The sequence below is a fragment of the Achroia grisella genome, unplaced genomic scaffold (genome assembly GCF_030625045.1).
Source record: "Achroia grisella isolate CSIRO2021 unplaced genomic scaffold, CSIRO_AGI_Agris_v1 utg558, whole genome shotgun sequence".
Taxonomy (NCBI): Eukaryota; Metazoa; Arthropoda; class Insecta; order Lepidoptera; family Pyralidae; genus Achroia; species Achroia grisella.
In genome coordinates, this window is record NW_026712938.1 from 2,990,091 (window position 1) to 3,015,045 (window position 24,955).

The 24,955-nt window shown below is 31.9% G+C and overlaps 2 protein-coding genes across 4 annotated transcripts in view; one reads left to right on the forward strand and one right to left on the reverse strand.

The window, feature by feature from the left end:
• Window positions 1-14,297, reverse strand: part of LOC131848492 (isocitrate dehydrogenase [NADP] cytoplasmic) — a 40,205-nt gene extending 25,908 nt beyond the window's left edge. Inside the window, exon 1 of the mRNA XM_059198375.1 lies at window positions 14,293-14,297. The gene's annotated coding sequence lies outside the window, so the exon portion shown is untranslated. The remainder of the gene's footprint in view (window positions 1-14,292) is intronic.
• The window catches only part of LOC131848493 (RNA-binding protein Musashi homolog Rbp6), a 516,162-nt gene continuing 491,829 nt past the window's right edge, over window positions 623-24,955 (forward strand). The window contains exons 1-2 of one of the 3 annotated variants that reach the window (XM_059198379.1): window positions 623-822; window positions 902-942. In XM_059198379.1, coding sequence (XP_059054362.1) covers window positions 764-822; window positions 902-942 — 100 coding nt within the window. In that variant the 5' untranslated portion in view covers window positions 623-763. The remainder of the gene's footprint in view (window positions 823-901; window positions 943-24,955) is intronic. The other 2 variants (XM_059198377.1, XM_059198376.1) reach the window with 2 other exon arrangements.

The following is a 24,955-nucleotide window of genomic DNA, read 5'->3' on the forward strand; positions in this document are numbered from 1 at the left end:
ATAAAAGCCGTCAATCCATTATCGGAGCCTACAATGTGTAGCACGCGATAGCTGCGTAGCGTCTCGTAGCATACCGTTACGCTATGGAGTTCATTGGACGCTTAAGTTGTATACGCGTCATGTGCGAGTTTTCTTTCATAGAATTTGCTATAAATAGGTTGTATTCGTAATTGACAATAACGTCAGAAAAAAGTTATATTTTGACTTAATAAATTGACGTAATCCTAGTGTACGAGTTTCCGAAAAAATCAAATCAAGTTTCAAGTTAGTGATATTGTTAAACTTGTAATTATCAATATTCGTTATTGCAAAGTTCGGAAGTACATAACATTTGCAGTGCGGGGTTGCTACGTAGCTAGGAGCGTGTGGGCGCGCGGTGGGCGTGCTCACAGCGTGGCGGGCGGGGGCCGGCGTGGCGCGGACGGGGGGAGGGGCGCGAGCACGTGCTGCGCGCTCACGTGGTGGTGCCGAGCGCGCTGCTCTACTCCTGGCGTCCGTCGTGCCCACCGTATGAATAATTGTGTACGGAGTGAATGAATCGATGCGGCGGCGACGCGGGCAGTGCGGGTAGCGGAACGCGGGCGGGGGCGCGGGCGGCCGCTGCGTGGAGGGGTGCGCCGCGACGCGCGACGCGCCAGTCTCGTGCCGGTAGTCGGTAGTGTAACTGAGCGACTCCGGGAGCCGTCCCCGTCGCGTCATCGCTCGCTCGTAGTCGTAGTGTGCCCGCCGTCCGGCCTGCCCCGCGCCGCCGGCGTCAGAGCCCATGGAAACCCAGAACCAGGATACGGCCCGAAGCCCCGCCGAGGTGCCCAACGATCCGGGGTATGTCCGCCTCCTGGAAGTGTGTGTTACTTGCATCCCGACGTCTGATCCACCTCTAAACTCTATGTTTACCTTGCAGGAAGATGTTCGTCGGAGGACTCAGCTGGCAGACTAGTCCAGGTACGCTCGTCGGTTCATCGGCCGCTTTCCGCCTGCGCTGCGGGCGGATATGCATCTGATGCACTCATCGGCAATGGTCGACCATTTAGGCATCTGAAGATCTACTCTTCCGTGATAAGAACCGCGAAATCGCGTTTTCAGTGATGAACTTTCGACCTTTCGCGAGATCGTTTTAGATAAACACCGGTAAAAGTTTGATAGTCAGCTGATTACTTATTCGTGATCGGAAAATATCGATAGCGGTGATGGTTTCATTAGTGAACATGAGGAATTCTATGTGTGATATATCGAGGCCGTTTGCAGCGTCGTAAACGCGTGTAATATGCTCTAATCCAGTTATATTGTTGAGGTGTATTGGCAATCAGGTGTACGGTGGCGGCCATGCCGGATGCGCGCGCAACCTCCACCGCCGCTCAAACCTCTCCGCCCCAAAGGCTTGCGAACAATTTTCGGCCTTATCTCTATTAATTTTCAGTGGTTAATCCTATAGAAGGCTTTTATAGCCGGCTTTTTCTCTAAACAGTTATCACAACATAACCTCAATCTTAAGTACGTAATGCACGGCACCGGCACAGGCGCGGTTTTGTTCATCTCTATCATTGTAGGGCGCGAGAATAATTGGCAATAAGCAATAATATAGACTTGTAACACTATTTTAAATACACAACAAAATTTTAATGATTGTTTTATTCCAATCCAATCCAAAAAATAGTTCTGATGCTAAACTTATAATTCACAGAGTAGTAAAATCTTAAAATAAGTTTATGAAATGGAACTGATTGTAATGAATACATTTTTTTTAAACGAAATTTTATTATTAGAGTGCATCCTAAAATATCAAAAACGAAATGCCTCGTGTTCGTAGCTGGAAGTAACTTTATTGTGCATTGAAATCAATTAATTGCGTGAGTGCAACGGGAAAGGTCCGGTGCGCGTGCGCGAGTGATGCCGCCCGCGGTATTGGGTCGGCGCCCACGCTGCACTTTGATCCTCCACATCTATGCCAACTTTGTTCTTCTCTGGAGATATCTAGGCCGCTGCATCAGCAATACACTTGAGATATTATCGGATCTGTTGATCGCAAGCTCGTATACCGGGAAATGCATATATAACGAACACTTAGAGCGTTAACCCCACACTTCGGCTTATCTTTATCCGGTTATTAGAATTTTATATTATGAGACGTATTATAATATGTTTTTCATTTTGAGTTAACAGTCACTAATCATAGAAATATATCGTAAGCAACGAGCAATATCTTTTAGGTACATATCTTCTTGTGTTACTGCATATGCGAATCAAGTATTAGGTAGTTGATTACTTGCCTATTGCGTCAATCGATTCACAATGAAATACATATTCAAAATGGTGAAATACGAGTAAAAAACTGAGTTTTGTAATGTTTTATTTGATTTAACTATCTCTACATTGATAACAGTTAAATAACGTTATTTATAGTAGGTATATTATGTAGTTAATGATATTCATGTAATAACAGATTAACTGTGACGGAAAGGTCGAGGGAAAAATACAAATATATTTTTGTTAATAGTTTTGCCTCGTCACTAGTAAGTAGATACTTTTTTTGACTATGAGGGTTTAAGATGTTGACAAAGTCACTAAATAATGTTTTGTATTGAAACAATTGATAATAATTTCGATTTTAGTGTATGATTATGGGGTTCGATGTCAATCTAATCAACTTACCATTAGGTTCTATTATTCTTTCTAATATATTTAACAATTATTAAAATTTTCTACTAAAATTTAATAGAAATGGTTGTTGACCCACAAAAATAATTTATTCTAACAGAAATCAGTCTCGGGTGGCGTAAAATGTTTACACGAGATGTTTGCACCTTGCCTCAGTTGGGTCGATAAGATAATATTTGAAATTATAAGTATCACGACATACCAAGTGTTATCGCTGATGGGTGTAGCCCGGTCCCCATAATCTCCCTTCTACAAATAACAAAGTCCGTATCCTATATACGGGTTATACTATAATTTAAAAATCACCTATTATTATATACGATGAAGCAAGCACATAAGTGCTTTATTCAATTTTCAAATTTGCAATTATATATGAAGAGCGTTATTTTATTGAAATATTCTATTAAGATAAGGGGAGTAGAAATGGTAATATATTAACTATATTAGTTTAATAATTCGATGAGTAAACATAGGGTACCAAGATAACACACACGTTGCTTAAGTACGGTGATAATGACACATGGCAATATATTCTTGTTAAAATATGAAAAGGCAATGTTGTAACACCTATATAGCACTAAACACCGTTGTTATCAGTTAAGTGGATTTCTTGATTACTATCTCGTGGGAATTTTTTCAAAATCTAGCCTATTATATAGTTACGAACATCACTTTTACTTGTAATAACTTAAATTTCTAGGTACTTAGAAATATTTATTTATGTACTTGAATGAGTCAGAGTTATTTTACAACATGTGTTATCTATCTATAGAAATGGAGTATTTTGTTCTAGTATTTACCCAATATTGAATTTACAGCCTTAATTTTAAATTAATATCTAACGGCTGTACCCATGTATTCTTATATTTTTTTAGGCGACAAAGTCCTTATAAATCCCGTCGTATTAAGTACCGATGAATTATCCTTAAAATATCGAAATCTAAGAGAACATTAAAAAAACAGTTTATAATGTTTCCCAAAAAAATCTAAATGCATAAGCATCAGCCTAACTTTTCGGTTGAATACAATAATTAATCATAATGCCAACGCAAAACAAAATATGCCAAAAGGGAAAGGTATGTTCTTAATGATATGTAAAATTTAATAAATGCTTTACGGGCAAAAAAATATCATCTTGTATTTACGAAAGAAACTTCAAACCCATTCTTTAAAGAAATATTATAAATGTACTCGCTTACCCCTGTATTTGGTACCAAAAAATTTCGTATAAATATAATAATGAAAGATAACTACCAGTTGGCTGAATTCTAATTAAGTTTTCTAGAATAGTGCTCTAAAAATGGGAACTTGACTGCATTCTTGGCGCTCAAAATTTCTAATTTTGTAGTATCTCAGTAATATAATAAATTTCTCGATAATTCCATTATTCTTCTAACATTAAGTGGTAATAAAAATGTAACTAGTGTTATTTCTTAATAATGTTCTGCAATTGTTGTATTTATAGAACATAGGACATAAAACATAGTTTTGTGGTTATGAAATAAGACAAGGACAATATATTCTAGATTATTTAAGTAACTCATTATTTGAACATTGCGAGCGCAAGTAAGCAGGTATACACTTGCTAGACAAAAGGCTCAGCTCTATTATTTGCATCGTCCTCGCGGGGCTGTATCACTGACACGCTGCCTAAGGAATTATACAAACTAAGCTAGGTGTCTAACAGATAAAATGTGCTACAAAGTAGACATTATCAGTTGGTTACTTGCAGATTCAGTATCTCATTAGTATAAAACAAAATTGTGTCTGTCTATTTCTTCGATTAGTGTGTTGAAATAACGCTAAGTATTGTACCTACAAAATGGACTAATAATATTTGGATATTTTGTTATAGGTTTGAATCTGAACTTTATGTATTCTAATATAACATATATCGTTCAAAATATATAATATTTTACCTAAGTCGTACACGAACCGTTAGTACACATTAAATTAAAACCTACAAATCCAGACATAAAAAAACTAATTACAGTAATTACATCTATAACCTGTTTATAGTTACATGTAGACATTCGAAATTGTAATTTTCTAAAGAGATTTAGAGAAATTCTAAAGTTTATTTCTTAATTAGTTTTTGTTCGCGATGTCGTCTACTTGGACTTCGAATGTAAATTATTCACAGGATTGCATTACCGGAGTTTAAATTTATGTGTTAATCCAGGATATGGTTTATCTGTAGGGCTGCCAAATTTCAGATTTGTTTGTCTTAAATTACTTATAGCATTTTAAATATTTCGTTGTACTTACTAGGATATTGTACACTTAGATTGCCAGGTCGTTTTCCTACTTTTATGGTTCCTAAACCATTTTCTTTGAATTTTGGTTATAACTCTCTAATGTTTAAGGTCGTTGCGTGCTCATTTAGCTTGAATACAATACAGTTGAAAACGGTATTGGTACTGGACTCGTTATGGTTATTATCAAGTAGGTAGATTGTTTGCTTGACTCGTGCTCTTGCGCATTGCGTCTTCATTACGTTTGTTACACGATTTCCTTAGCTTGTATTTGTATGTATGTTGATTTATATTCTATATGATATAATGAGATGTTGAATATTTTATTATAATTATATTAATGGTATTTCGATTACCTATTTATGATATTGTGCTATTACAATATATTAAGTGTATTTAAAAAATGGCTTAGATAATTAGAATACATGTCACTTGTAGCACGTAGCACTGCCGGTCTGTTTGAAAAGCATTGACGAGGAAAGTAGTTTAGGATTCCGAATTATCTAAGGCTTTTTTAATTTAGCCTTTTTACCAAGGTTTTGATACCTAAATTAAAAAAATCAGACCATTAGACTCTACTTGATTTAACTACCATAAAAATAAACCCACTACACATCATGAATATGTCATATGGAACTGACATAGATTGTACTTATCGATTGAAAAAATAATTCAAGTCCGTTACGTTGTAGCTTTTGTATGAACGTTCCAAAAAAAAATTACAGTAAAATAGAAGACTCTTCTCTTAAATTTTTCTTAAGGTTCTAATTGCAACAATTTCGTGTAAACATATAAATAGTGAGAAACTTCTCTAGTCTTTAAATTTATTTCCGTGCTATTTCTCAAATTTTTTAGGGAGAATTTACTCACTAAAAGATTCTTCAAAATAATTGTAAAAGCAACGCGAGAAATGCCAAAATCCCAAGTTCTGAAAACGCAAAGTTTTGAATGGCTAGCACCTGCCGATAATTGAATAATAAAATTATAAGTTAGAACAAGATCCGCAATCAAGAAACAAGGGAATCTAGTTATAACATCTTCAAAGAGCAGTTACGAGAAACGAGACATCGTCACGACTAACTCAGTTTGACGGAATCATGTAGATGCCTACTTTTGTACTACTATCTGTACTATTACAGCAGGTAATATTTACTGTGTTGGTTCCGTATGGAAGTACAGTAAACTAAATTTTATTTCTGGTCTCATCACAGAACGAAGGTCGTTTTTCTGTTTTTTTTTTGTACAAATGTACCTACAAATATATGATAGGAAGCAGATATACATGGATTAAGAATTGAAAATGTAAGTTTAATAGTGCCAAACTGTACAGGCGCATAAAATTCTGTTCAAATATGAGAAATTATCATTGAATTTCCTGCGAAAACAATGAGCTCGCAAACCCCTTTCAAACGCTGAAAGGGTCACAACTCTATTCGCATGTCGATTGCGAGGAATTCACCTTCGAATTCATCTATTATTAATCTAGAGATTTTGCATACGTTGAATAATGCAGTAGCGGAGTCTCTGATGCAGAACGAACGGATTGTCCTTATTTAATCTCCACATGGGTTTGTGGTATGATACCAATTCTATCTACATCAGCTACATAGAAACTTCACATTGACAGTCATTATGGAAGTTCTAATCAAATCTTATAGGAATTATCTATACGTACACCCCTTATACTTTTTTGGACCTAAATTTTCAATTTGAAATTTCTTTACTGAGCATTTGTGGAATGCTCTGTGATGAATTTTCTTTGTAACTACTTTATAGTGTCATTATGTATTAGATTATATAATGTCTCACTTTTATTAAAAACATAATGGTAATTTATTCGCAAACTATTCGTATGACCAAACCGGATTGATAGAAAAAGTATTTCAATTTCTCTTGCACTGTTGTCATGTACTGTCATCCCTCTAGTCGACTTTTACTATACTCGGGATATAACTCGGGATGGACTAGTGACATATATTTTTGCTCGGTTACTATACGGATATGTCCCTACACTTCGCCAATATTAAGTACAGATAGTTAAACAACATAAAACGACTACTCAAATCACTCGCCACTCGTGCGAAGTTACTCTAAAAACCTAGAAAAGTTGAACAGTAAATAACCGAGTTAAGTCGTTAACGCGGTCGTGAAGCTTTTTGCGATACATGGTCTTGTAATTTGATGTGTGAGAAGATCGGACTACATAGAGGCTACAAAATCTTCCACGGTTTTTGTAATTCACCTATTTCTGTCGTCAAGCCGTTTGTATTGCACGCTGTGCTGCAGTTCTAAGGGTGAGATGAGGTGAGGCAGTAAAATTACAGGGTATGTATGCATAAATAATAGTAATAGTTTTACTCATCAGGAATCCTATGCTAGCATGGGTGTCGCATTATATTTTGTTGTATCTGAAGTTAGGTAGGTATTGTTCATGTCAATTAACGACGGTTACAACTTTCCATCATTTGGAGCTTGTTTTGCCATTCCAGTTTCAATAAAGTAAATAGTGTATATATATGTATATTGTAGTATAATTGCCGGAAGAGGATATAGTAGATCGCATCTGAGTTTGACGGGATGCCAGATAAATATACCGACTTATGAGTCCTTGGTGGTTGCTATTATCGTCTGAGATGCTTCGGACCCCTATTTATTGCTACTCTACTTTAATAACGTACTATTTCAATTTCGTGTAAGTAATCGTAAAAGTTCTTAAATTAGCAGATGTGATTGGTAACGTTAGTTTGTTCACCAAAAATTATATTTCTAATAACATAAAATTATTGTAGTATAAGACTAATGTGGTAATAAAATACAATGCCTATAAACAGGATCGATTATTAACAGATTACGAATTTGACTTTCCAAAAAAATCGTGACGTAGAAATAACTGCAGTTGAATACAAAAGCCTATATCTTTTATATATGCATAAACAAAAACAACGTCTTCAAAATCCTATATGTAATAAAATTATTTTTAATGCAAAAATACTACAGATCCAAAAGGTCTCGGTACTTAATATTATTTAAGATTGTAAGATGTATTAATAATTGAATTAATTATTATTAGTCTCTAGTGAGTGAAATATAAAAGCATCGAAATAAACGCTTTGTAAATGTCGTATCGGTGTGGGCGTCAGTCAGTAAAATGAGTAATTTATTTTTGACTTCACATCATTGTAGTGTAGTAGTTCTGCTATATTAAAATAGCGTGGTTTTTCTAAGATCTTTTTGTAAAATAACAACGAACTATTCAGATTCTAAAATCAAATATTCATAGAACATGACTATTGTGAGTTGTAAACTAGTTGTAAATATATTACGTTAATATTAGATAATTTTTAAGCCTCAATAACTTTTTAATTATCTATAGAAGTATGAATATGCCAAAAAGTATTATTATTTATACCTGTGTATTATTATTTCTTAATTGAAATAAATTGTATGACTTACATATAGAAGTATGCGATACGTTAACAAACATAATACCAACTGATGACATGGAAAAGATAACGAGTGGTCAAAGAAAAATATAACCAGTGAAGAAGCAACCGCATTACCACAAATCGTGGTATAATCCCTTTTACAAAGCGCACTGGCCGTTTGCGAGCGTAAACAGTACGACGACTAGGGACCGGATACACGTTTCGTTTTGCCAGTTATTTCGGCCTAGCCACAAATAGACATGTGTGTGCGCATGCGAACACTTCTTTAGTCCACATAAATCAAGCTCTGAAAAAAATAATAAATCACAGAGTATCGTTTAGCTTTTAGCTGGTAATAAAGGACAGTAATGCGGTTTATTTACTCTGAAACCGTGTAGGGTTGTTACTATGTGACGCTAGGTAGTGTACGAGTATGTACAGTATTACCTGTACCACAGATAACATAATATTACATATGAATAGAAAAGAAAATACATTTCTTTGAAATAAGGTGCCTGGATCGATGAAGTTACTAGTTAGATATTACATATTTAACATTAACAGTAATTGTTTGACCATTTAGAGTGCGATTATTCTTAGACACTAAAGAATATTTTAAATGTAATAATCTGTGTCTGTCTGTTTTCGGGACTAAATGCTAGTTCGGATCTTATTTATATTTGACGCTAACTACAGATTGTAACAGGAGAACAAACAGTTATTTTATATGTAAAAATCTGAAAAAGTCGCTAAAAGTCGCTGGTCACAGCTAGTACTAGTAAGAGTTGGGCGAATGAATACGTTAAACCAACATAGGCCAGAATATGAAGAAAGTATTATGTTATTATATCGGTTTTATTACCAACCGACGTGTATGATTAGTTGTTACTCATGATTTTTTTATTCATACAAATTTTGTTAATTTGTTCGGTTTAATTTAATTGGATTCTTAGTATCAATGATTTACTTAAAATAACGAAATGAACAAATATAGGTAAACAAACGCTAAGGCCACCGGCGCAGACGCGTGAGCTCTTCACACACCATTGCCTCCTCCGCTATTCACAAAGTGGCACTTTTTATATCTCTCTCTGGTGTCGTCAAACGATAAAATGTCACTGAGCGTGTAGAAAAAAACAGAGACCCACTCGCATGTCATGTGCTTGAGAGTTCATAACGGTAGTTTAGAATTATTAAGAAACAACTATGATAAAGAACTTTCTTAAACTGTTATTAATATAAATGTTTACAAACCACTACTTTGATAATAATATTTATAAATAAATTTTAAACCTGAAAGGCAATCAATAACGGCGTAACCGAAATTGAAATTGTGCATACCCGTAGTATTTAGTACGAAAAAGATTATAGGCTATTTTGTTCGGTCAATGGACTTTGCCTCGCGGACGATGTCTCGAGTTTGACTGACGTATGAATATTGCATGGTGATGATGATTGATGAGTGTTATTGGACTATATTCAGATTCTAATCTTCAAGATTTTTTATTCCAGTAGTTTCTGAGATTAACGCATTCAACCAATCAACCGAACTCTTCCCTCTTCACGTCTTTCCATTTTTGCATAATCATCCATAGGTTTGTCACGTAATAATATAGTGTGAGGATAGATCAATATTGGGTAAAAAAATATCCATTTACGAACAATATTTTTAAATTAAGTGCTTAATGCTTTTCTTGATTTACGTTTCCATTTGTCACTCTGCAAATACCAAATTGTAATCTTGTTTTACTAGAAGTTACACAATTTATTATTTGTAATGTTACCTACACTTTTACGTCATATGTTGCGGCATTTTCGTGGTCTTGAATTTACATATCTGCCTGCTCATAATCTCTTTGTTTTCATTGTGAGACTTTACATTTAATTACCTTATGTAGTTTTTAAAAATGGAGAGATTTATTTTTTAGTACTGGACATTCTTTAGCATAAAGCCGAAAATTAAGAGCAATTTGAAGTAAAGCATTAATATTTTTTATTCCATGTAGAAATTGCATTGGAGAAGTTATATCAGTTATAATGTAAAACCTTCATATGAACAATCTATTTTTAGAAGTCGTTTTGAAAGAATATCGATTATTGTGTGTAGTTCAATTTACAAGTCTTAAATTATCGAATATCCACGCACTAGATGCTAAAAATTAATAGGTATATAAATATTAACTCAAGAATAAGATATTTTTTATATTTCTTTCAATAGTTTTATAGTATTTAGACAAAAGTTATACGGAAGATAAACATGATATACTCATGTGTATGCTAAATATTATTCATATTCGCAGTATTGGGAATTCTAAATTTTCTATAGGTTTTAGTGTTATGTGCATGTATATATATTAACATTCTTGTTTGTGTAATTATGAACATTACTATGTGGCTTGCATAACTGGTGCAATCCGTATCCAGACGCACATCTGGGACCATTCGGCTTAGACACACGTTGCTGCGTTATTGTCATTACTCATATGTCGCGCACACGACTCCATGCAACCGACTAGCTGTCGTCTTTTATGAAATGCCACATATTGCATCTCGTATATCTATAATGAGAAGTAATATCGTGGCTATAGAGTTTAATTTACAGCATTATATTAGGGTCGATGTAACGTATTGAATGTTCGACTTAGTAGCAACGCATCTTCAAACGACATGCTAATTGACATCGGCGTGAAACGGGCAGCAGGATGACATTATTTTTTTGTGTTTAACTAAACCGTGGCGTTTTGGAATATCTAAATAACAACACAATTTGGTATCAGTTTCTATAGATATGTAGGTATGTATAGTTAGACTACTGAAGTTTTCTTTATAGAAATTTACTTTTTCGGAGAAAATCATTAGGTATTTATTTTTCATGTATTGTACGAAAGTATCATTATTGGAGCATATGTTATACTTATTTTAATAATAATATTTTAACTTTATTTTTCTTAAATAAAAGAAATTTTCAAAATAAAAGTAGCCTAAATTATTCATTATTACATCAGCTACCTGCCAAAAAACCTTCCGTTAAAATCGGTCCAGCCATTTCAGAGATTAGCCGGAACAAACAGAACGACAGATAGACAGACAAAAATGGTAAAACGTGGTTTTTTGGTGTATGTACCGTATTTATTTTAATATGCATGTAGTAAAAACAACGGTTATCTCAATATTACAAACAGACATTCCAATTTTTTTGTATGTATAGATAGATGTATAGATTAAATACATAATATACAAAGATAAGATCCAGACCGATAAAAATAATCATTCTCAAGAATATAAATGCTAATGTAATGCATTTATATTCTTGAGAATGATTATTTTTAAGCAAAAATGTTTGGGCCTGTTTTAATATCATAGGAATAGAAGACTATGAAATACTGTAAATTCAAATGGTTTCCTACATGTATGTAGATGCTTTCATAATGCGTCTATTTGTTTGTGACGATAAACAGTACCACAGATAAACGCGAGTAAAACAGACTGTCGAGTTCACCTATGTGATACTGATCTACGTATCATATACTGCGTCAAGTGTTATCAGATGAATACTGACGTAGAAATGACACCAATTATATTATATAGTATCTGCAGATGGCCGCACGAAAAATGTAGTAAACACATTTACGATTACAGTTTAATTACGAGTCTTATTACAAAAAATAAGGTCAAGATTTAATGGCTGATATTTTTTAAGATCATTCATTTTTTTATAACTCTGGAAATGACCATCAATCTGGTAACGCGTGATGGAAAATGGTTGGCATTTTTTAAACTTTGACATTGACGTTCTAATGGGCACGCCGGACGCCACCCAGATTGGTAAATCTGGACAACCACATATTATTTTATACTAGATGGTCTTTATGACTATGATTCGATCAATTAGGATTATTATATCACAGCCTTATAAAGTGTTCAGATACTACTATTCAAACTTATAGCATTTTTTAAGTTATTAGCGACTATTTCTACCTCTGTAGGTAGAAATATTAGCTGTAGGTACTAATATGAGATTCATAATAATAATGTATCCTATCCTAAACTTTGATACCGCCATTATATGTAAACACTTTAGTTATCATCATCATTGGTTTAGTCGTATATATTGTTAAAATATATTTTATATTTTCTACTCTTATAAACATCAGTCTATTAATTCGATCCAAATTTCCTGCACAGTCCTGTCAAGTTGTTATTTTATATTTACCACGTTCATTGAAAGCTAATCGATAAATATAGATCAAATGAAACCGTATAATCGTTGAATCTTAATCTTGCCTTTTATTGTATGTTTATATACTTTGCTCATTTTATTAAGTGACAGCGACTGTCTACAGTTTCAATACCATATTATACTTTTCTATAAAATTACCTGTGTTGATGTACCTACGTATACCGCATGAAAATCCGTTCACTAGTTCTTTAAGATTATAAAGAATGTACAAAGACGCGGCGAAGAACTTACGAAAGAAGGAAGGACGATGAATAGATTATTTCTTGTATTCTAAATAACTACATAAACACCTACTTTGTGACATTTAGGTTATTGACTACTCAAAATATTTTCACATATTACCAATAATTTTTATTGTGACAAGTTAAAAAAGTGTTTACATATTGGATACTATTGCTGCTTAAGGGCCTTAACAACTTATGTAATAAAATAACTATCTACTTTTTACACAAAGAGATTTATTGATATCTGACATTCTCAAGTAAGGTATAGCATACAGCACAGCCATTTCATATTTCATTTAATGTCTTTCGAAGCATAGAGATATTTTTTTATACCAAGAGTAAGCAAATATTTGAAACTTTTGGTATCTATATTCGATTCTGGTTCGAGTATACTCACGTAGCGTGCATTAATTATCTTTGTCTCTTCTCAAATGCCATACCGCGGGTTCTCAATTTATCATTGTATGTGATAATTAGTATTTCATTACATTAATTGAAATAATGGGTAGTAGGTAATTATTATTGTCAGTCTAATTATTTAATTTGTAGTAGAATTCACTATTAAAAAAGTACGTAATGGCATTGATGTTCCGCGTGATATGATTGTTTCATAGATTTCTTAATTACTTTTTAATAGATTAACTCAACATATTATTATATTAGTTTGACCTCTTCTAGGTCATGATTTTATGAGTACTCATATTTTTATATTTTATGGCAATAGGCCTTTAAAAGTCAGGGTAATTAGACTTGCAATAATTTTATTAGGAAATATTTGATAAACTGGTTAAAGATACCCAAACACATAATTAGGTAGGTACAATTAATAATGATATTAACTAATAGTTAATATACTATTTTTGTTATTTTATGGTGAACAGAGTATATTCTAGTTCTAGAATAAGTATATGTTGGATGTTATATAAGTAAGATAAGGTTAATTAGGGTGTATTGATCTTCATTACTAACCATCGTAAATACCCTTAATAATAACTTCTCAAATAGGTATACGCGAATTCAAGTGTTATTATAAACCTGTATTGTACTTATTCATGCCCGCATCATTAAGTTACTCTTATTATTTGAGTAATCTGTTTTTATATTCTTGCGATTATTTCTTTTAACCGCATTCAAGTATCTCTATACACCCCAAAGGTTGACTGGGAGAGAATGGCGTAGCATTAAGTCCACCATTTGTACAATTTAAGTGGTCAATAAAGCAATATAAAGAAATAAATAAAAAATATATCGCTAGCACGAAGATTCCATAAAAAAGTATAAAATAAGAACTTAACGAGAATTTAAAATATGGAATTTAGACCGAGTTCTATCTTAGGATATCCCAATCGCAATCCAGCTTCCCACAAATCGAGCTGTCACTGCTCCAAACTACTTAACTACCTATATAATACATCTGTAGACGACGCGTTAGAGAAATCCTAATGCTTTAAAAATCTTTGGAGAAATCTATTATGTTGAAATACTTATTTGAACAAAGAATATATATTCATTTTACCAGTACTTAGCACGTGTTGAGCCACGTACTGACCAAATATATTCTCCTATTCTTGCATTTGACCGTGACTGACAAATTTATTATGAATCTAGTTGAGGGGAAATCTTGTTCAAAATATACTCTGTGTTTTTATCTATTTTTATTATTTATATTATATTTTTCTCATGCTAGAGACTCTCGTTCTGTAAGCCACAATGTGTGCATATTTCATTCTGAAGGGCAATATACGAGTATATTGCGATTTAGGATAGATATGTATGACAACTTAATTCTTTAGCAGCATAAGCATATATTATGATTATGGTTTCAGGTGTATTTTTCTCTTTCTCTTTTTCAAACCTAACTATTATCCTTTAATAAACGATATAACCGATTTGTAACATTGCGATGTAGACTGATATAGGATATTTAAAATATACATAGGTATACATATACATAAATTATAAGCGCCGCCAAATTAAATTTGAAGTCGCTTTTCTACAATAAAATTATTTAGTATCACACAGTAAAACTATCTATTTATATCAGTAAGATGAACTGAAGATGTTCTCATCTTCTTTGCTTTGCTTATTTTAAGGTTTCGTTACATATTTTCAATATGAAAATAATGTGATTCAGGCGATTCGGCCAGATCAAGCACATCTGTTTGTTTGAACTAAATTTTATTTTGCATTTCTTGCGACTAGCGACCTTGAGTACGTTATTTTTATAGGTTAATATCAAATGTTATGTATTATTTTCACTGTAAGTTTTATTATAGTTCAAAGGAAATAATTTGGTCATGATTTTAATCCTATATGACGTAGCATTTATAAGTATTAATATAGACCACAGAGCATGGCTTATACACTATTCAATTGAAACTTTATTAAGATCAATGCGGGCTGAAGTAATTATCTCAATAAGCCAACAAATAATTTTTATTCTGTGGGTACAGAGTAAGCGAATTAGACGGAGGCTAATAAATGAATTCAAATGAATGTGACGTGTCGATGATTAAGAGAACAATCACTGTGTAGACACTGACCATTATTTAAATAGATTTCATGTATCATGTACATAGATCTACGAAGACAGGATTTTGCAAGTTCATAATACAAATTAATTGTTTTTGCACATATTTTTGCCCCGCGTCATTGTAAGAAAAAACTAGCAGGATATTATTTGTCACATCAGCTAAATCTCAAAACGTTTCCTATCGGAAAGAACATATTAGAACAAATGTTTGAATCGATATATCGATGCCACTTTGGAATCCAGCTGTAAATATACCCATCCAAATTGCTGACAACATGCAAGAATATTTAGTTTTCTACATACTTCTAATATTACTAACTACATCTAATAGTTTTACCCTGAAAATACAACCAACTCTTTTTCGTTCATATATATATTTTTATTAAAATTGATTTTTAATTTTAGGAGTTTAGCATAAACTTATAGCTATCTATAGTTGGTAATAATACTAAATAATAAACACTTCAGATAAATACAGATAAGTCAGGATATTTTTTGTGATAAAACATTGTATCTTCATTGAAGTGTACATAAATATATTTATACTGCGTATTTACTTATACAGCAGATAATATCGTAAAACCTACGACACTTAATTCATATACTAGACGGTAGGAATTAAGGTTTTAGGCACTGCCAACGTCAGTTTATGCAGACTTGCGTCCGCCACAATTAATGGTAGTTTCCCTAGACTTTAAAGACGTTTAATGGAAGCCTCCCAGACACCATGTCACGCTCGCACGACTCGGGACAGGGGTTCTGTGTGTCTAGGGATACGCTAAAGCAAAATTTAGATTAAAAAATTAAAGTCTTGCATCAAGTAAATTAGTGCATTGTATAGAGCGAATATATTTACTCGAGGCTGAGATTTTCATTTATTTGGTTTAAAATTGATTACATCAATACATGTTTTCCTTAATATGTTCCTTATGTTTTGTCTCCCCTCTCCTTCCGATCAACAGATTTGTTATTAGTTATTCTTAGATAGTATTGGACTTTCAGTAAACGTTTGTTCCTAAGAGCTTGGCTGGTTACTTTTATTTTAGTAGAACCGGGACTACTAAAGTAGCCAGCCAAGCTCTTAAAAAAAACTTTTTAAATTGTTACATCCATACTATATCTCTATCCATCGCCTTAATGATAATAAAGAAATGGCGATTTTATGCATCGCAAATGTTATCACAATTTTATGCAATGGTCCCATTATTTGAGTGAAAGTTTTGGATGAAAGCCAAGATATCTCGATGTCATGATAAGAACACTATTGCAGTAAAATATATATAACATTCTTACAAACTTTTCAGTTTTTCATGAAACTTACAAAATACTAGCACTGTCACTTTTTTATATAAATTGCTACCTATATTTAAAACTGACAAAATATGAGATGCGCTGTGTAATCTAATCACTGTAATTCTAACCAACTTAGTTACTACAGCTATATTTCTTTACCAATTTACATCGATTGTTATTGTTTCTCATTATATTAGAAGGCTTTGTATGTACTATCCAGCTTTTAAAATAATCTATTCGCCAAATCTGCTGATTTGTTGATTAAATTAGCATATTCGCAGTTTTACTCTTGTCTTAGCTCCATACTAATTTTTAAGTTATGATCTAAGCCGTTTTACTTCAGGAAAATATCAAAATATTTTGTTTCCACATTTCCTCATTTAATAAATTTTCAGGCTAGGCGGTTGTCTTTTTATTCAATTAAGTGCATTTCGAAATATACTAATTCGATTTACTTATTACAAATCTACTATATTTTGGTATATCTAGACTTCACCTTTAATTTTAATAGTTTGGCCTATCACCGATTTGTCAGTTGACCGTTATAGAATTCTGTATTTACAATGTCGGTCTAAATTTAAATAAAAATTGTAACATTTTAAATGATAACATTTTAAATATGAAGTGAAGTGTCATTAATGTAGACAAAACACAAAATAACGTCGTTTCTGTTTATATTTTTGCTGCTTGCGATATTGTTTGTACTCGTATTATTTGAAAATTAACACAGTGCTATTTTTATGTAGCCAAAATACTTTACATTTTACCTCCGCCTTTTATATTTATATTTAAATAATAAAAAATATACATGATAGTGTATACATGATACTTTACTGTGTCTAGTCTTGTTTATTTTGTCAGCAGTGAATACATAATAGCATAATACTAACCAAAAACATTATATTTACTAAATACGAATAAAACGAATCTACTGTTATATTATATTAACTCAGGCAGAGTTTGTATCCTTTTTTATAAAAGAGAGTCCGTGTTGTAATGTTTTTTAAGACCTTATTTTTAATATTCATTAATATCCTATCAACCGCTTAGTTCCGAATACATAACAAACAGATTGATAGCTATCCCCATTCATATTATTTCTATGGATTTAATTATTATTAATTTTTATTCTGAAAATAGGTATCTGAAAATAGAAAATATAAACAATTGTTCGATTTGATGTTTAACTGAAAGAAGTTGTTTCATTTTAATGAAAGAAATACTTCAGCCGAAAATGTCTTGTTAACATATTCGACTCATCGGAGATTATTTGCGTCGAGATTGTGACTGTTGAGTGACACTCCGCTGCAGTTGTTTGTATGTCGATGTCTTTTCATAGGGTTGCCACATAAACTTTTAATATAGGTATTTTTCCTATTTTCTATTATTTCAAGGTTTGCTAATAGATTGATATTTTTCAGATTTTAGAGTTCGCTAATTAGTGTAATTTTTACTTTTGTGTATGCAGTTAGTATAAATAATGTCATTATAAAATATATTATTTTTAGATGAAATCTTGAGGAAGTAATTTTCAACAAATACATTTTTAATAGAGTTGTTTCTTGGTAGTACTCTACTAGATACTACTGTTACTAATTAATTCGCAATGCATATTCCTAAGTAAAAGGCTAGAATCAGTTAATGTAATCAATAAGAAATATGTTTTTATTTACTTGTGTCATAATGATATCAAGAATGCATAGAAAGAACTGCCCAAGCACACTTTTGAATGTGATATAGATTTATATTTATTTGATACATTAAATTAGTTATGATAGTCAAAATAACAGGGAATGTAGTTTAGCTAAAACTTTAGTATGCGTCACAACCTTATTTGTTGACCTTTGCGCTGCGCACACGCATCCCGCTGATGAACTGCTCGTTGCGATAGCATTATTGCACTTAGAAACTAACGCAAGGAGTCGCGACACGTCATTGAACTTTAGTACATAACGCGTAATTACACAGGCATAGATAGATATACTAACATTGGATGCATTATATGCATCGATATTATTCACATAATAATTACTATAATTAATATATAAGTAAATAAATTTGAAAGTAGATTCATGTACATAGTTTAAAAAGTTGAATGATATCTAAAGGTAGTAAGAAACAAATGGCTCGGGATTGTATTCAGTGGCGTCCTATTGAAAGGGAGAACTATTATATATTCTATAGTAAACGAAATATGTGGAATTAATATTTTGACTAGATCCTTGAATTTTTTTTATATGTGGAGTATATAAATATTTTGACTAGATCTTGTATTACTAGATTTTACGCAGTAATAATATCTCCTTTCATAAGTAATACAAGAGAATTTGAAAGATTTTCTATATATATCTTTATATATATATATATATATATATATATATATATATATATTTTCTGCAAGATGAGATGAGTTAATGCCATTATTTGGATAGTTGTGGGATACAGTAGTAACAGCATGTTTAGGAGGGGCTGTGTAGCATATTGAATGAAAATAGGAACCTATTGAAGGTTATTTATTATGTAATTTAACTAAATATACTTTAATTAACAATGTAAAAGTTTGCATTTCGACAAATTGATCCCATAGTACCTACTCGATGCCACATTTTTCTGATATTCAATTAAAGTGATTTCCCCGTTATAGTATCTAAGGTATATTATTGAATCCATACCAAAACAACTTAATGTTGTATTTCTGTCAGAAGGAAGAAGCTGAAAGTTTTACTTCTCAATCTTAGCCTGCCCAGACGACGGGATAAATGGTTTACTACGTTTGAATCATTCCCACGCCTGTCACATGACCCAGCTTATCGGCTGACCAATCTTCCAATCTCAGCTGATAAGCCATGTGAATAATTTTCACATCATGCGAAAAGTAACCAAACAATATGGAATAACAGTTACAACAGAATATGAAATAGAAACTAGAGCTGTTGTACTATAACTGATAAGGTAACCGAAGGTAGTCTTCGATTTTGGTGTGTAAAAAGAGCATGCCCCAAATGTTCGAAAGTTGAGTAAAAAGAAAGCCTTTAGTGTACTTTCACGATAAACTAAAATTCGTGTAGGAAGGAAAGGAACGAGAATTCGGTCTTTGTTTTAAATGGGATTGGACTATAGGATACTATTGCCTGGCCATGTAATTTAGGCTGTGTTGATATATAGATACAATATGATACTAGACCATAAACTGTTTTAATAGGGTCAGTACGCATTATGGAACTTACTCAGAGAGGTCATACTCTATTATTTTCCTAGTCCTATCCTTTAGGTGTTATCGTCCACATCATACTGCAGCCATTTTTAATGTGACATTCTAAAGGAAATTAAATAAATATTATAATTGTCCTGACTACATTATTATTAATTATTTTAAAGATTTTTTCTTATATTTCTGAACTAGTAATAGTAATTAAAATTATTTAATAGTGAATTAATTTTACGTCAATTGCTTACTTTCCATCACTGTCTTTTTCTTAATTCTAATAATAAATTAAGTTTAATAATATCTAAACAACATGATGGCATACCTATCATGTGACTGATTCGTATAGTCTAAGTATTCTTCTATCGAATTAGTAATAGATACATTAGCACAATTAGACGGCCGAGTCGTTACAATGTTGCATCAAGAATGATGTGCCGACAAATTCGTCACCGATGTCAATGTCCTCACGTTTATAACTACGAAAATATTCTAATCAATCTTAATTAGATTGTTAGTTATTTATACATCGTAAAACGTATATTGTATTAAAATTACTCGCTTTAAAATAACTGCCTAAGCAGTAGGTAGGAACCTAACTCATTTATTTTTATAATCGAAGTCACTATTTAAAGCGAATATAACAATTGCACTTTCATAAATATTATTAATTATCTATATTGTGTTTGCAGGAAATAGCTGCGGCTAATGGCTTCATTGTTTTAAGTCTTCTGATCTTTTTGCTCTGTTGGCACATGCATGCGGACGTATGCAGAAATAAATAAACAAAAACTCGAGTCCATTCACTCTGCGTTGACATTTCTACGACGCCGTTTGGTGCCAATCTTTGTGGATTTTATGAGATTAATTTTTATTGAAGCTTTATCAATCGTGATTGATATTTCCCATGGAAATGTGGTTATATATTTTAAATTTAGACTTAAGTAACTGTAGCATTATATTACTCTAATAAAAATATTTTGTTCCTTATATATCTAAACAGTAGGTACTACAAATGATGATATTGAAATATAGAAAATCGTAATTGAACTCTTCAAACAATCAAATAGGTAATATTTAATATTATTTCATCATAACTATATCTAAAGTACTCATTGTTAAACCGGTGTTTAAAAAAATAGAAGATATTAAATATACTAATATAGCCAAACTAAACTGATCACTACGGCTTCATATTACTGTGAATAAAATTTAATATGATTTATATAATATATCACAATAAAGATACTTTTAGAGATACAAATAAACGGTAATAAACTTAACCTCTCTCACAATTGAACAAAAGTACAATACCTTGGCACAATTCTCAATAGGCAATTAGAAACGACTACAATATACATATGTACTTACATCAGAAAATTCCCAATAGGGCATTTAACTTGCATTCTAAATGTACTGTAATATATTTGTAGTATTTTTAAAGTATATTATGACCACGAACACTTAAATCATTGATCGGTTCAACTTTTCAAGGCAACTTTAAGACTAAAATAATATTTTGTTATATTGTATGTACGTCTATAATTAAAGTGTGAAGAGAGTCGAACTGCTTCAAAAATAACCGTTTGTGTGACACCGTAAATCTTGGTTACGACGAAACTTACTGTGTAAATCATCGGCTACGCAGTCTTAATGGTACATTGAATTTTATAGCACTCTCATAATAATAAAATTATGTCATAAACAGCAATTAACAACAAATGTCTGATCATTACTGAAGAAGCGACATATCTTAAAGTATTCGATTCCACAGAATATTAACCATGACGATGTTTCATAAGTATATAGGTACACCTTTATGACCGTTATTCCAGACAAGTTTGTCAGAGGCATTGTTAACTTTCAACATCGTGGTAAATGCAACACTTGACATATAATTAAATTTATATCTACTTGAATCTTTATGACTATCTCATTATTTACTGAGTGAAAAGGTGGCCCACGGTAGGTATATTAAATATTGAAGATAGTAAATTGGGTTCAAAGAAAATACTCTGTTTTTCAAAACATAAATAATCGCATTTACAGAATTTCATAAAAAGCAATAGAAAATGTAAATAATAAATGTTTTATTTATTCACAGTCTTTACAACATATGTTAAGGATAAGTATTATACATACTTACTATCACTATAAAAAACGTTATTTTTTATATGTCCTTCGTATTCCATATAATCGATATAGCTATACTCGTGTATACAGCATTGAACATCTCATGGTTAATACATAAACAGACAAATAAACTAAAATTGAACTATTGACCCTACCTAATGGTACATTAAAAATATTTTTGTTTGTTTCACGACCGGGGAATGCTAACTTTTTAAAACAGTTATTCTTATTAATGAAAGTAAAACATGTTTATGTGGATAATGTGGATAATGTACCATATAACTTTTATTAAAAAAGTAATCTTTTTTGTACTGCGTATATACATACGAACTTATTTGAACCTCTCGAAGATAGCTTCCTATATTTTATTATTTTTGGTGTTCTTTCTCCAAGCACTATATGATTTGTTAAGTAATTATTTTTCTAAGAATGATACCTATACTTTTTAAACAAAAATGTATACAAAAATGAACAACCATTCTTAGTCCTAATTTTATGATGCGTCTTCAAAGATATACCACTAAAGATTTTCTAACGTGCTAAGACATATTAGGTTATAGTAGTAGTAGATATTTCTAACATACCTTAGCACATTATACTAAATAATTAATTCACATTTGTAAATACAAATGCATCATGTTGGTATGATAAAATTATAACACGTCGCAGTTGCAGGTAAACCATTTGTAAAGACAAATCATGAATGTTTCATGTATTCCATATATTCCACACACATACAGTATTTCTATTTCCAGCATTTGAAATATAACGGAATATTAATGGACGTATACCGATTCTGTAAATATAATATTCAAAATGGTTTAATTTATTATTGAAATAAAATGTATTGTGATATTATAAATGTGAATAAATTTGTTTATATAATGTAACATAAGTAGTAGAATTGTAATTAGCTCATAGAAATACTATAAATACAGTTTTGTCAAAAATGCTACAAAATTAAATTCATTTTAAATCCGCGACGCATTTTGTCTATAATAATGTCTTTATTAAATATATAATATTACAATATAACATGTATTCAAAAAGCATGAAATTACTAGTTATTATTAGACGACAACTTCAGTTAAATACGAACAATATTGATGGCATGTAAACGCATGTTAAGTACCGACGCGTAACTTTAACTTAATGTAATAGTAGGTCTATATCGGCACATAATGTTATAAATCGCGAACACAACTAGCCTCTAACAGCTAGTTTCCAATGGATGGGTCAGTAATCATCTACATTTGAGACCATTATCTCAATTGGCGAGTGCTCATTGAGAGTCGACCTCCGAAGCCGGACACCGCGCCTGCTCCGCTCTACAATGCATGTTTGTTTGCTTAACAATGTGCTTTTCAGTTTAGATACAATTTCGTGTTTTAATAAACCGGAGGATCAATGATTAGCTTTAGACAGCAACGAAATCTATTATTGGTCACTAACGACATGCCCTTGCTTCGCACGGAATTAGATTTTTTCGGACGGATTAATATACACGGAATAAGGTAAAATGGACCTGATGTTTTAAATATTGTCTAAGACATCTAGACGTGTATCGATGAATACTACATTCAGTTCTATTCAGTAGTTATTAGTATTTATTTCGTGATGCATATATAAATACATTGACAGATAGACAAAAATTCTAAAACTGCTCTAATAAGGATCGCTCATATTTTTTTTGTATACATACATATAATATTGTATGTATTATATTATAGCTAACTATTAAAATTTTATTAGGTATATAGGTACAATAGGTATATCTAATAATACAGGTACAATGAAAAAAAATGTTAATCGAAAATCGAAAGTTAACTTTCTCTTCTTTCTTAACGTTTCCAATTCTTTTTGTTCATTCATACGAGTACATTAGTTATGTATTTTTAAAAGCATACGAATATATCTAGAGTCACAGTAATATCCGTGATGCTGTACATGTCTCTAGATTTTTCCTGTGCACTGCACTGTGGGGCCTATAAAAAAGGCGTAATAAATTGCAAGCAATGCACGCATAACCGTCATGTATTGGAGACATTCATTGTCTATCGCAATTGTTTACCATCATATGAGTTGTGTACTCGTTGGATACCTTTGTACCTAGTACAAGGACCTGTCGGAGTGTGATAATAAAAAACAATAATTCTGTTTAAAAATAGAAGATAACTGATACTCTCATCAAAATGTAGTCACATCAAGGGCTACGTTGACTGTAACGCCGATAGTACAATGACTACCCAAATTCGGAGCATAGTCGTGACGATATTTATGTATGTGTGTATGTAGAAGGTCAATGTCTTGCGGTATTAATATTCATCAAAACATCTAAATTGTTAGTTATATTATTTTATAGTCGGCTATAACAATTCATAAATAAAAAAAATCTTATCTGTTTGTCTATTTGCGAATACAATCTCTTTACTATCTGTATAGTACTTGGGTTTCAGTATTTAATTATCTCAGAATGCGTGTAGTATTTAATTATAATGAGTACCTATTTGGATATTGTTGACAAATTTGTTTATAATAACAACAAACAAGTTGGATCTTTGTTGATAACATTGATTTTCGTCGTTTATACTCATAATAATACCATTATTGATTATTATGATTATTCTTGTTCTTACCATCAATATATTCTATATTAAACAAATCTTAGTTTTCCTTATTCTTGGAAGTTTATTTTTATACTCTTAATCTTTTCGAAAATCTCGCTCTCGGGCACTTTATTTAGCTCTACATCATTCCACGTTGCCTTTAGTCTATTTCTTAAACTAAAGATAGAAAACTGCAGTCTGCAGTATTACACAAGGTTTCTTTATCACATAACGATATCATCATGCCTGCATTGTATAGTAAGTGTCGCCTAAATATAGTTTCCCTAGCACGTATTACTTGCTGTTTTATATGACGTTTTGAATTCCGGTTTTTTTTATAATGCAGGACATCTAACGGTATGTGACGATAACAATTAATAATAATA